The sequence below is a fragment of the Emys orbicularis genome, chromosome 3 (genome assembly GCF_028017835.1).
Source record: "Emys orbicularis isolate rEmyOrb1 chromosome 3, rEmyOrb1.hap1, whole genome shotgun sequence".
In the NCBI taxonomy this organism is placed as follows: Eukaryota; Metazoa; Chordata; order Testudines; family Emydidae; genus Emys; species Emys orbicularis.
Genome location: NC_088685.1, coordinates 168,948,407 through 168,963,044, shown reverse-complemented (window position 1 = coordinate 168,963,044; position 14,638 = coordinate 168,948,407). Strand labels below are relative to the sequence as shown.

At 42.4% G+C, this 14,638-nt stretch overlaps 1 protein-coding gene across 1 annotated transcript in view; it reads right to left on the bottom strand.

Annotated features, from left to right (window-relative positions):
- USH2A (usherin) overlaps window positions 1-14,638 on the bottom strand; it is a 578,278-nt gene that overhangs the window by 21,095 nt on the left and 542,545 nt on the right. The window contains exon 64 of the mRNA XM_065401740.1: window positions 275-484. Coding sequence (XP_065257812.1) covers window positions 275-484 — 210 coding nt within the window. The remainder of the gene's footprint in view (window positions 1-274; window positions 485-14,638) is intronic.

The following is a 14,638-nucleotide window of genomic DNA, read 5'->3' as shown; positions in this document are numbered from 1 at the left end:
TATTTCAATGTAATCAATAACCTCCCAGGAACATTGCATTGGATCCCCCTGCATTTTCTCACTATATAACACAATGATAAAGGCTCTGGCGTCAAGGTTAATTCTTTTAGAAGCACAACATTTAGCTAAGTGGAGACGTCAGTCCTTCTTCGGCCAGAAGAGAGCACTGCTAAGTAGAAAAAAAAAAAAAAAAGAAGCTAACAGACTTAAAATCCTAAAAAAATGTCCAGAGTTCAACTGGAAATACAAATAGAATAGCTTGATAAACACTCACCACCACATCGGTCCCTCTGGTGCTATTCGAGAACAGCCTGTAGAGACTAACTATCCCGTTTGGCTTAAGAGGGGGGCTGATGTTTACCACAGCTAATGTGGAAGCCACAGTGTGGAACATGGGTGCATGGAGGCCTTCAGGAGGGGCCGGGCCTGTTCTACAGCGTGCCCAGCTGCTAGGAGTCCGGCCCGCGGAGTTTACTGACCAGACCTTGAAAACACAAAACAAAGAGGAATTTGTGAAGGGTTTGAGCCTGCAAGATGCTGAACACTCCTGGGAGGTGCTGAGTTGCTGGGGCTAATACAGCTTTACTGGTGGCAAGATGAAACTGCACTGTAACTTAAGACAATGTTGTGACATTTCTCTAGTCCCCCCATCTGGTTCAAATCAATTCTTTTTAAAGAGGGGAATAAAACATTTTTAAGAACAGAAGAATGGCCACACTGGGTCAGACCAAAGGTCCATCTAGCCTAATATCCTGTCTTCTGACAGTGGCCAATGCCAGGTGCCCCAGAGGGAATGAACAGAACAAATAATCACCAAGTCATCCATCCCCTGTCGCCCATTCCCAGCTTTTCACCATTATGATTAAGGGGGGCAAGTACATTTTCATGAGGTTCCTGCAAGGCTGATTTAAGAACAGACACTTTTGTTTGCCATGTAATACTGTACACAGAGGAGGCTCTAGAAAACTTATCTATCTTACCTAAGATAAGGTAAGAAAGGGCAGCATTCCCTTCACTATTGCAAATTCCAAGGGCAAACTGCAAATACTGACCTAGCCCCAATCCTGCTATTGTATCCCTGCGGGTTATGCCTTTTTGCCTGTGACTAGGTCCAATTAAGTCAATGTGGCTCTGCATGGGATTTAAGTTCCCCTTGCACTGATCCAACTACTGGAGCAGGACCTTAGTGATTTAAGGCAATTGGCAAGTTTTTAAGGGACCCCACTCTATTAAATATATTAATATAATTAATCATTTGGCAAAACTGTCAGTAATCCAAAAAATAATATAAAGAAAACACATTGAAAAGCATGGGTAAGCCAGCACCTCTAAATTTATTCATTTATTTTTGCAATAACATTTGCTTTATTATACTAGCACAAAGAGAGTGGTTTCAGTTCCAAGGTTTCAAAATACAGCAGCTTGAATTAGGCCTGATTAAAAACTGCACGTCTCTATGAACTATGCCTACTGATTTTGTCAGCTTCCCAAAACCAGACTGATCTGCAGACTACATAAAACTCAGCACTTATTAAACACAGTCTCCAACAAATCTGCATGAAAATTAAATTTTGCTTTCATCAAGGAGTGCATAAACATATGGAAGGATGTATAATCTTATTTATCAAAAACCATTTGTATAATTAAACACGAATATCATAAAAGGTTGCCTTAGGTCATCATTTGCATGAGTAAGTAATTTGTAGAATGTCAGGTACAATAGACAGAATAGATGGATGTGTGAGTGTATAGGGTTAAATTAGGCTCAATAATAGCCAACCACATAGTGATCAATCAGAATGATAGATCTAAATGGCAATACAAGAGGACTGTCTGAGTGATTTTTAGTATAAGTATTCCTTAGTAAGCTTTCATGTTGAGCAGTTCTAACTACAGTAAAACACGTTCTCACGTAATCTCTGGACAGTTTTTTTTTTTTTAAAGTTCTCATCTTGCTTTTTTAAAAACAGACCCTGGAGAACTTTTAGTTTTCTGAATTTACAAAACCTACGTTCAGGGAGCTTACATTTTAAAAGGGGTCAGGTGCAGGAGAGAACCAAAAACATACAAGGGCCTTAAGTGTTGTGATTCAAAAACTGTAGATGTCAACTAAAGTTAAAGAATCAAAGTTACTTTCTCATACTCTTGCTAGCACATAATACTACTACTAAAGCAAACTCTACTACAAATCCTATACCAAAAAGTTTGTGCAGTATATTTTTCTTTCAGTGATCTCTGCAGAGAAGTTTTCATAAAGTCAAACTCTTTTCAGTCTACTTCAATAGGTCAAACACTCTCTCGGTTAAGTCCTTGCTGCTACAAAGATTTGACAATAGTTGCTTATTTTAAGGAGTATTTTTCTTCATGGATGGCAAGTTCTTAGGCAGGGTGAAGTTCCAAGAGATCCACCTGTATTGACTCAATACCAACCTTGGGGTGAAATGCTCCAGAGTTTTATTCTGAACTATGGGAACATGCCTGTGAGGCCTTAATGAGCAAATCATTTAACTTCTCTTGGCCTCAGTTTAGCCATCTATAAAAGGGTAAATGGACATAAAAATACATTCCTTAAGGGAGTGTTGTGATAATTAGTGATAGCAAGCACTTTGAGATTCTGAGATATAAGTATTAATTACAGACATAAATGCTAATATTTAGACACCTGCCTGAGTGTATATGCAAATCAGAAAGTTATACATCCAACTGCTAGCATTTGCACCTGCAGTCAATTGCACCCATTAAAAATTGAAGGCTGTGTCATGATCCCTTCAAAAATGCATCACACGGCATTCATGAACCATTACAGCTTGTTGCACTGATTAATATAATGCTATGTGGTATGCTTTTGTACACAAACAAAGTAGAAGAAAGTCTTTTGAAGTTGCACTGCATCATTCTGAGGTGTGATGCAGTTAACATAAGGGGCATGCAATAATATTCATAAAAGACTCTGCAGACAGACGCATCACCTGCTATATATATTGTATAAAGCCATAAAAAATAAGCTAGCCAAGAGCAGAACAAGGGTAAGAGTGTGGGGGAAGTGATCATGACACTAGACTACCAATGTAAGTGGAGACTTCGGTGTATGGAGAGAAGGAAACCATCAAAATAAGGTACTTGTTACTTTAACTCTTTTAATATATTGCTTCAATAATCAGTAAGTCTTACATCATAGTGCGTGGACTCAGAACCCTGCCAAAATCTGTACAGCCATTAGTGGGTGCAATGTCTCAAGAAAGCCACGAAGGGGCTCCAAAAGCATCTACAGCAGGAGTATTTCAGACCTCTTCATCAATTTGCTGGCCATCTGCCCAGACAGCACTTTGAAGTAGGGTCAGAGAGAAAGAAGCTCTCTGGAGGCAATATATTCAGAGAACTAGAGAATTCCAGTCACAGGTAAGCAAGTTTGTTTTCTTCTTCATAAATGGGCCTCCATAAACCCCTATTCTTGGAGACTGGTGAGCGGCAATCACCCAGAACGGTCATATGGCAGCTTCCAAGTCTGACAGCACAGCCGAGAACTGGCAAAACCTGGGTTACATGTGACTGTCCTACAGACCTTAATCATAAGGAGTGGCAGAAACATGCTGCAAAAGCGGACTCAGCTCTAGCACAATAAGCCTGCCTTGGATAAAATCTCACCTGCAATAATGTCCGTGGATTCTCCCCAGCACACCCACTTTCCCAAATTCAAGGTAGGGTGACCAGACGGGGGTGGGGGGTAATAGGTGCCTATATAAGACAAAGCCCCAAATATCAGGACTGTCCCTATAAAATCGGGACATCTGGTCACCCTAATTCAAGGCCAGTTCCTCAGCAAAGCTGAGTACCGACAACTCCCACTGAAGGCAATTAAATCTGTTTGGCTTTCAGACATGGATGAAGATCACAGAATCATAGACAATGGGGATGGAAAAAGCTTGTTAGATCATTGAGCTCATCTCCCTACCCATGCAGGAATGGTCCCTACAATACTTTAAAAACTCAGGTCTTTACAAAGGAGCTAAAGTTTTGAGCAAGAAAATGGATTTCTTTGCAGCAACATAAAATAATATGTAAAGTTATTCAATCTGTACAGGAAATCCTAAAGGGAATTAAAGGGAAGGGCTGGACATAACTATGCCTCAGTGCAGGGAGATTGACTAATGACCTCTTGAGGTCCATTCCAACTCTATGTTTCCATGATTCTATGACATAGGCCAATAGCTGTCATAGCTGAGGTAAACCACCAGAAGAAGGAAAGCACCTCACCAGTGGGCAAGCAAAATGACTTCTCAGCAAATGAATAATGAAAGGGCTACAGAAGCTGCCAAAATAACACTCTAAAAAAAGAGTGACTCACACCTAACATATCCTAGGGGAGAGGCAGCTCTGAGTTAAGAGAGTGGACCAGGGGTCTCAAATACGCAGCCCGCGGGGTTATTTCTTGCAGCCCGCCAAGCTCCCTACGCCCCCCTCCGTCTGCCCTGGAGTTATTTCCTGCAGCCGCCAAGCTCCCCTCCCCCCTGCTCCCTCTCCCCTGAGTGCACCGCGTCCCTGCTCCTCTGCCTACCTCCAGGCGCTTCCCGCCACCAAACAGCTGTTTGGTGGTGCTTAGCGCTTTCCAGGAGGGAGGAGGAAGGAGCGGGGAGCCACACGCTCGGGGGAGGAGGCGGAGAAGAGGCGGGGGAGGGGCGGGGATTTGGGGAAGGGGTTGGAATAGGGGCGGAAAGGGGGCAGAGTTGGGGTGGGGACTTTAGGAAAGGGGTTGGAATGGGGGCAGGGAAGGGGTGGGAAGAGGTGGGGCAGGGGCGGGGCCTCATGGAAGGGGTGGAGTGGGGGTGGGGCCTTTTGTACCTTTATATGAAAAGGTGTCAGTGATGCGACCCTCGGGCCAATGTACTAGTCCTCATGTGGCCCTCGTGGTGATTCGAGTTTGAGATCCCTGGAGTAGACACAGAATCAGAAAAAAGAAACCAGCGCTCTTGACCGCCTGACACTGACCATCTGAAGAAGTGCAGTCCCGGTTAATTTAGTAGCAGTATTGTGAAAAGAGTTATTATGTTCTTCACACACTATATGCCTCCCAAACGATGGTAGATACGTATATTGGACAGATCAGATGGAAGTCCCTTTAAACACTCTGACTCGCAGGAAAGTTCAAAAGAGGGGATTTGCTGTTCATACTGAGGCTAACACAAGTCTGGCAATGGTCTATTAAAGAGGAGACCGCTTCCAGTATTGAAGAGGATTCATCTGATATTGGGGTAAGTGACACAGCATACACTGCCATGAGATTTAGTGTCCTACAGTCATCTATGTGTCTGTGAGAAACAGAAGGCCAGATCAAACCACACCTGTGCATGGATGCACAAGACACAGAAAAGGATGCAAGGAGCCAACCTCTTTACCCCTGCAGACAGGTCAAGCATAATTAGTCCTTGCATACGGTAATGAGCCCAAGGACTCCACACATGTAGCACTGCTGTTGGTGCTAGCCTTTCCAAAAATGACCCTGCAGGACCTCTCTAGACATACCAGCAGAGCTGGACCTTTGCAGGGGGGAGTGCGTAGCATTTTTCAAGGATGATGCAGTGGCTATGCTTCCCCTCAGCTCCCTGGACCTCTCAGAGACAGGGTTGCAGAGTTTCAGTGCTCACTTTTCAGTTTCCTGAAATCAGCCTCCAATCTTAAGGTTGCATAAATATCGGATTTTTGCAATGAACAGAGATATTTTTGTTTCAGCAAAACCAGGACTCATATTAAATAAAGGTAAGGGGCTTGTGTGATTAAGTCCCTGCACACCCTATTAGCAAGGTTTAGAAACAAAAGGCTCAATGTTTTGTTTTGGCTGTGCTGTGCACTCGCATTGGAATTTACAAGAGAAGGAACAGGTAGTTTCAAGCCATCTTTGCACTTTCCCTATTCTTGGGCCTGTCTAGCCCCTAGCATAAGTAAGAGCAGTCTCAAGGACACTTGATTTTATACACAGCTGCACTGGCACTCATGAGCCATTCTTGCAACTAAGTGGCCAAAGTGCAGCCAAAATAATTTGGGGTTGCTTCTGTAGAGACAACACATTTCAGAGCATAGTGCAAAAAGTCCATCTCTATACAGATCTGATGTGCCCACTCCTGGAATAGTGTATTCATTTCTGGGCAACACCTTACCAGAAAGGCATTGACAAACTTAGAAGAGTTCAGAGAAAAGCAACATAAAACGTTCCTGGTGCTAGAGAGACTGATTTATGAGGAAAGAAAAAATTATTAGGAAAGATGATAGATTAAAAGAGCTAAATAGATAGAGCTTGGTTATGAGACAAGGGGAGCAGCCATAATTGTCTATTAATATTTGTGAAGTGTAAATATCAAAGATACAGAGGGATTATTTAACGTGGCACATGGGGGTATAACTAGAATTGAAAAATGAAATTGAGAATAGAAAGATTTAGGGAAAACCTCCTGCCAATGAGATCTATTAGGCTGTAGAAGAACCCTAAGGAAATGGTGAGAACAATTCTGAACTGAGAGGGAGATGGACTTGCTGGGAGCTAATAGGTCTTTCTAGGTAGGTACTTATATGATCCTCATTACTGTAGCATCTGAGTGCTTCACAACATTGATGAATTTAACCTCACAAACACTGCTGCAAGGTAAGGGAATATCATTATGCCCACTTTACAGATAGGAAACTTAATTCAGAGAGATTTAGTCACTCGCCCAAGGTCAGACAGGGAGTCCGAGAGACCTGGGAACTGAATCCAGACTGCCTGAGGGCAAGTGCAGTGGCTTACCAACAAGACCATTCTTTGCTCACAGCTTGAAGATTGGGCAAAGCTACTAGATGGCAATGCAAACATCAAGATATAACAAGTTTGTTCTCCAAGAACCGCCTGGCTTTAGTTGGGCATATGGCATTCTCACAGCTTTCATATTACTGGGGGGACATTTAATGTTTTCAGCCACATCACAGCCTAGTTCTTCATCTGGTTATTTATGCAGTTTAGGAGATTAGGGATATTTAGTCTCCAAGGGGACATTTAGACCCCAGATTCTCTGCAGTCCCATGCATTCACTGCTATTTAAACGGTTCCTGTAGCATTGATGGCTCTTGATTCAACAGGTACATTAATAGTCCATAATCTTCAGGCACATCTGGACTTGCAAATCTTGATGCCTGAGTGTTGCGGCCTTAATGACCCAGGCTCTGCTCTCATCATTGAGGTTAAAGAACTTCCATGGACTAAAATATTTACAACCACGGATGCTCATATGGCTGGTGACAATCGCTACCTAGAAAAAACCAGTTATTGAAGCAGAAATTTCCTTATGCTAAGCATCCTTTAATTTAGCAGTCAGCAAAGGAGGGGATTGATTTACCATTGCCAAAGAGTTAAGGACATAAACAGAGTATTTCTAAGGGTCTGGAAACATTTACTTTTAGCCAGTGCCCACCATTTTAGCAAACAGCACTCGTGCACACAGCACAAATGGCAGTTGTGCATTTCTGTGACGACCAAAAATCCCTCACTTTTTCAGCATGGTGGAAAATTTCAAATCCTACATCACCTGGTTTTACTGTGCAAGGGATAAAATCACACCCCTATTGGAGGCAGGCTACAGGACTACAATGTGTCCCCTCTGTAGCCTTCCATGACCACTTCTCCTGGAGTAATGACCACTCCTGCCGTATATCTCGTTTGTAAGTGTTTCCAATCACTGCATAAGTGCAGATCTAACAATCCCTCTCCAGGTCCACTACTAATACACCTCTGCACTGGCATAGCCAGTGCCAGCAGGGAGCCCCCCTTCCATATGCAAAAGCCATGCTGAGGAGCAACTCTACTCTGCCCCACTCACATGCACTGCAAGGATCCCACAGTGTGAAAGGACTTGGGGTCCAACCCTGCTCCTGTTAAAGTCAATTCCAAATCTCCCATTGACTTTACAGAGAGCTGGATCAGGCCCTTGCTTAGGGCAGTGTTTTCAGACATTACTTCTGATTTGGGATCCCTCCATTTCTGGGTGCCCTGCTTTAGACATTTTGAAGGGACCTCATTTTCAGAGGGGTTCCTATTGACTTCAGTACAGGCGAGGTTGCTCAGCACTTCTGCTTAGATGTCTAAAGTTGAGTACCCCAAAATCGAGGCCCGCAAAATCACTGGCCGCTTTTTGCGAATAGAGTGCAATGGGGGTATTTTAACGACTGCGCATACATTCTGGGAATAAAACTCATGAAACTAAATTATTAGCTCTCTATGAAAAATATCTTAGTCATTTTATAACTAATATTAAGTTACTGGGTGTGCTTAGGGCAAAGGCCCCACTTGCATAGTATTTTGCTTTGTGCTCTGGTGTAATATAATGCCAGGAGGCATTGCTCATGGTAGGCAGGATAATCATTGCCTCTTCTATGTACAGTCAGATACAGTGGAACCCTCTCTAGCTGATGACGTAAACTGACTGTCACTACTGGGTGTCATTTTGTTCCTAGCTACTTTTAGATATGAATCAGCCTCTCCCCAGACAAAGCACAAAACAAAACACTATTATTATTATCATCACCTAGAGGCCATAAACAGTATCAGAGACCCATTGTGCTAGATGCTGTACAAATACACAATAAGAAATGATCCCTCCCCCAGCTTGCAATCTAAATGAGATAGACAGGGAGGATGGAGAAAGGAAGTCCCATATCCTCATGTTACAGTTGGGGAGATGAGGCACAAAGAAATGAAGTGACTTGTCTGTTTCAGAGACAGGAAATTAACAGAGATTTTCCAAGCGCCTGTCCAGTGCCTTAGTTACAAAACCCTCCTTCCCCCCTTTCATTTAGTTAACATCCACAGTAAAGGCCAGTAGATCACATTCATAAAGCTGGGTGGATTTCAGGCATGTGGGTTCTAATGATTCGATAATGTGTTAGGCCAAGTTCGATCCTCTCAACACTGCTCTATGTCTTGACTAATAATCGCATAACACTATTAAAACATTAATAGTTGTGCTAATGCTAAATCCATTCTTGGGGGAAAATATCACAACTGCAAACAGTTTGGGGATTAAAAACCATGTCAAAATGTAACTGCAGCTCGTTTCATATAATGCACTGTTAAACCAGTAATTAAGAAGAGATGTAAACAGGTTTAACTCTAAAAAGCCGACAATTTAATAATTTGCTTCCTATGGGTATATAATGATATAGTTATCTCATTCCCCCGAGAGAGATAAGCAGATATTAAAAGGTCTTTCCAATACCTGTAATGGCTAAGGGCAACAGCTAATTCAATAGATTCGATCAAAATCACCACTCCTTTCGCTGCTACTGATTTATTACTTTGGCTGTAGTTAGTCATCACTCATTTTAGTTTGCTTTTCCGTACTCATAAATTATGCCTCATAAATAAAAAGATACAATCAAGGAAATCATATCAATTCATCTACATCCCTGGAGTATATTTTCCCATGGTACTCACACTAATGTCTTTTTAAAGGATAGCTTCTGAATATGTCAGAATCACAATATACCAAAAAAGGTCTGGCCAGAGTTGTACCTTAATAGGTTCACAGCTAATGTGGGAAGCCAATAAATCTGCTCTGATACCATTATTTAGTTAAATTAACAAAACTCTAGGCTTGATTCACAAACACACGACTTGTGTGCATGGATTTGGGACGATATTGCTGTGGCCATACACTGGCATGCAGCTGAGGGTTTCTAAATGTGGGAAAATGTGTTTGCAAAATTGCTCTCTGTCTCCTCCTTTTCATAAACCCCACAAAGATGAAGGACACATTTCAGTGCAGTAAGAGGTATTTGGAACTGTGATCTCAGTTACACCAGTGAAGCAAAGAAGTTACTCTGGATTTGCTGAGATCAGAATGTTCCCGCAATTCACTTCTAATCTGAACAGTTTGTGGAGTGAGTACTGTGGATTTTAAAGAACAAAAACTCAAGGAAGTGTTCATTTGTTTGATTTTGAGGTCCCACTCACACTTTGTTTTTCAAACAATCTAATTATGTCTTCAGAAGATGTATAAATACCGAGACCCTAAGAGTTAAGTAGAAGCAAACTGGTCCAGATGAAATTAGAAACAACCTGAATTTTCACATTTTCTGTATATTGCAGGGTGGGGTGGGGTGGGGGAACTTGATTATGGTCATTTTGTTGTGGTTGTTTAATCATTGGCACATACCTCTGAACTCCAAGTCTAGGCTGACATCAGAAGCCTAAATGCAAAAATATCATGAAACACACTGTTCACATGGAACTAGAAAGTATCAAAAATCTTAAAAGAAAATCTGCTCTCCTGAGTGAAGGAACAGAGAGAAAGAAAGAATTTTTATTTAATTTATGCCATCACATTTTATTGCATCTTTCTGGCAGGGATGGAAGAGGAAAAGATGAGCTGAAAGGATGAACGGGAAGAAGTGAGACAAAAGGTGAGGGTTATTTCCAATTGCTGAAAATCCATCACTGGCCAGTAAGAGATCCAACCCTTATTTCACCCCATTTTAAGCCAGAAGAGTCGCTTAGTTATTTGTCAGTAACTAAGCACCACAAACTGGAGCTGAGCCAAAAAATTGTCAGACAGGCCAGCAAACAAAGGACTACAACCGTCATTTCTTGAAGCAACCAAGAGGATTCAAATGCTTTGTACTTTCCGTAGTCGGATGTTCCATTACCTTAGCAACATTATACAAGCAGCTAAACAAACTTACAAAACATCCTGCCCCCGAACAATATTAGGAATACAAGCCGTATCTACCTTTGAGGGTCCTGTAGGAGCACCCAAAACACGCCTCTCAACTTTCTCAGATATTTCTCCAAGTGCATTTCCCGGACCCTTCATATAGCCCCAGTAAATGACCTGTGAGCAAGACTGCTCTGCAGGGGTCAGGGATGGATGGAATCCTCAGCAGCTGCTGCAGCCTCCTTCCATGGAGAAATTGGTAGGCTGATGTGTCTTCATAGCTGCAGATCCAGCAGCCCCCAACACCCCTTGTGTACTCCCCACAGAGCACAGCTCCACATGTAGGGGTAAGGGTCCCTAGAAAGGGCTTCTTCCATCCTGGTGGGGGAGCTGAACAATGTTGTTTCTGCTGCCCTTTGGATAGTCAGGATTTGCAGAGGAGAGAGCAGGATGTGTCCCTAAGCCAGGAAAGAAACATTAAGGTGAAGGAAGGGGCCAGAGAGTACCAGAAAAATGAGGTTCCAAGTCTCTCTCCTGGATCTCCTACATAATTCAGGGGTTATGAAGAGGTGGACCAATGTACCACAACCTTTCTGAGGAGCAGGGCAAATGCATTATACACCAATAACTCTGCTGTCAAACGGAAAAGAACTAAGCTCCCCCTCTTACATGTGCTCACCACAGACACTGTCCTTCTGCTGAGAAGAACTGGATGGATCATTGCTCTGCTTAGACTGGCCAGATGGGTTGCTGTAAAGCAACATTCAATGCTCTCTCCTCCTAAGGGTCTGGGCATGCTGTCTCCAGAGTGCTCCCAGTCCCAAGGGTGAGGAAGCAAGAGACTAAACATGCTGCACAAGATCCTCAGCTGGTATAGGTCAGGGTAGGTCTGTCAAAGTCCATGGAGCTACACTGGTTTATACCAGCTAAGGATATGGGGTACAATTTTCAAAAGCACCTAATGGCCAGATTTATAAAGGTATTTAAGTGCCTAAAGGGGTAGATAGGTGCCTAGTGGGATTTTCAAAAGTGCCTAGTGCCTAATTCCCATTTGAAATCTATAGAAGTTAGGTACATAGGCCCTTTAAACACCTTTAAAATCTGGCCCTTAGTGACTTAGGAGCGTAAGTCCTATTTTCAAAAGTGACACATGCACTTAGAAGCCTAGGTCCCACTGACTTTCAATGAGACTTGGGCCCCTAAGTACCTAAGAATTAGGGATGCAGGTCCTAAATCACTCGGGTACTTTTGAAAAGTTCCCCTGATCTGCTCTTATAAAACACTAACCACAGGGCTGATGGGCAGGCCCAATTATATGAGCTTCCAGTAAAACATCAGCAGAAAAGAATGCCGCCAAAATTTCTGACCTCAGATTAGATGTTAATGTTATATCCATCAAACTGAATCCTGGTAACTAACAACATTTCTAGAAGTGCTGCAGAGGGCCCAGTCACAGAGGTTTGATTTTATCTGCATTTAGCTGGAGGAAATTTAGTTGCATTTAAAGTTTTATGTCCAGCAAACAAGCCTCCAATGCAGAGACAGCAGAATCAATACTGTGCTTAAGTGAAATATAAATCTGGGTTTCATCAGCATAATAGTGAAAGCCAAGCCCTATACTTATGAATAATTTGTCTCACAGGCAACATATAAATTGTCAACAATGGAAGGGCTACGAAGAGCTCCCAGAGGGATGCACAAGTGACATCAGCAGAAGAGGAACACACACACACAAATCTCTCACTGGAACAAAATATATTGCTGCTGGCCGAGAAGGAACACAACCAATTCAGGGCCTCGCCAGATAGCCCAGCCCAGTTGCGGAGTGGAACCAAAATAAAAGATAGAGTTTCTTCTTGCCTCAAGTGCAGCACTTCGGTCCAGAAAAATTAGAACATACAGACAACCTGAGTCAGACATCATCAATAAATCATTAAAACCCTTGACTCAAACAGTCTCTGTGCTATGAAAAACAACTTGAAAGCCATACTGATTGAGCTTCTGATTGAGATACCAAATAATTAAAGGCTGGTGCAAGGAAGAACACAATGTGCATTCAAGAATTTTTGGAAGCATAAAGAGGCAGTGGCAGCATCTAGCATGGGGCGCGCGGCAGGGGGGCGGGGGGGATTAACGAAGGTGGAACTGTAGTCATTTGAAAAAGAAAGGGGATATCCAGCTCATGAATCTGTGGCGGCAAACATAGAGGCAACATAGCAGTAAGCTAAACTGTGGCATAAGGAACAGAGCCTAGGACTTTCAGCTCAGAAAATACAGGACTCCACCTCTTCAGCTAGAGGAGAATCACCACTATTTTCTATTGTAACTCCTCTCCCACCTCCCCACACACACACTTGCCCTTGGGTTTCCATTTCAGAGGATTTTTTTTAATGCCTTAGGGCACATACAGGGCCACATTAAGTGATGAGATCTGGTATTCTTTAGAGCAATTTTATCATCAAGAAATTAATATAGCGTGAGGAGAACAGATTTCACATTACTGTGGGCCCATATATGGGTCCCTGAGGGATTAAAGAACATCTGAAAAAGGCAAACCTGAATACAAATACCAATACTTGACACACAAATGCATAGACTTCATCCCTGACACACACGCAGTTGCCAGTAAAGGTTTAACAGTTTTGGTCAAAAAAGGTTTAATTGAAGGAAAATATTCCCTCAAGTATTTTAAGCGTGAAAAGTTTCCAGCCTCTAAGTGGTGTGTTCTATTTTGGAAAGAACCCTCGCAGTGTCCCTAGTGCTGTTCAGTTCACTGAAGTTTAAGGAAGGAGTTATATTATTAGCAACAGTAGGAAATCCAATAATTGGAGCCCCATCATTCGTGACTGGAAACACTCTGCTCAGAGATACCAGTCCTTTTCCTCAGAACAAAACCAATGAAAGTCATTATATTTCTCAACCTGGGGCTATCTAGTATCTCTTTCACTGATCTCAACAACACCAGAGGCAAAAGAAAAGATTATCTAGATCACCATATTGGTAATAAAGATCTTTCTAAACACACTGTAGTGAATCCATTTCTCTGCTATCATTCCAAACCCATTTCTGTCATCCTTGCCATTGTTCCTTTTGGGTCCTGTCCCTGACCATTGTGGAGCCACTGGAGGAGGACAAGGAGAGCCATTGTATTCCTTCCTCCAGGCCCCAAAGCATAGTCAGGGGCAGTCTTGAAAGATTGTGTTGCTCATATTAACAATGTAGTTCCTTAGAAATAACTCTGTATAGGCCCAAACCAGCAAGAAGAACACTGCACTAGCAGTTGAACAGAGCTGCAAAAGGCTCTGATATGTGAAACAGATGTCCACATAGATGAACAGGGTGGGGCAGAGGGAAAATCTCAACAGCGCGGCCCTGTGAATACATCAGCTTTCATCTCAAATCAAAACAATTCTTGAAGTTCAAAAACTCTATTTACATAAGCAAAAAAGAGGGAGAGACTCAAGGTGTACTGAAGATCACAAAACGCACAATATATTATGCAGCACTTAACCAAGAGTGAGGACCCACTGGTGTCATGTTATGGGGCAGAGGAGAATACTGGTTCATGTCTGTGAAAACGTGATCACTTTGCTATGAAACTACTCATCTTTACATTTACTGCTAACACATCCAGGGCTAGTTTTTGGTGAGGTTGTAAACTCACCAGATTCATTTGAAAACATGAACTGAGTTTCAGAAAATGATACATTGCTAGGGGACCAATGGAAGTTAAACGCATAGATGTGAAATCAAATATGGCCACAGATTACTAGTAATCCTGTGTGATAAAGGAACAATATGCAGGGATATGTGACTTTGACATTAATGGAAAACAACTACAGGCCAAAGAAACTCACTTGCCTCAGGGTCATGGGACTTTTGCAATCAAAGAGGATTACTTTAGAAGGCCCATTTCTGCAACCCTTACTTACACTCACTGAGTGGTACCTTTCTCTGCAAACAGT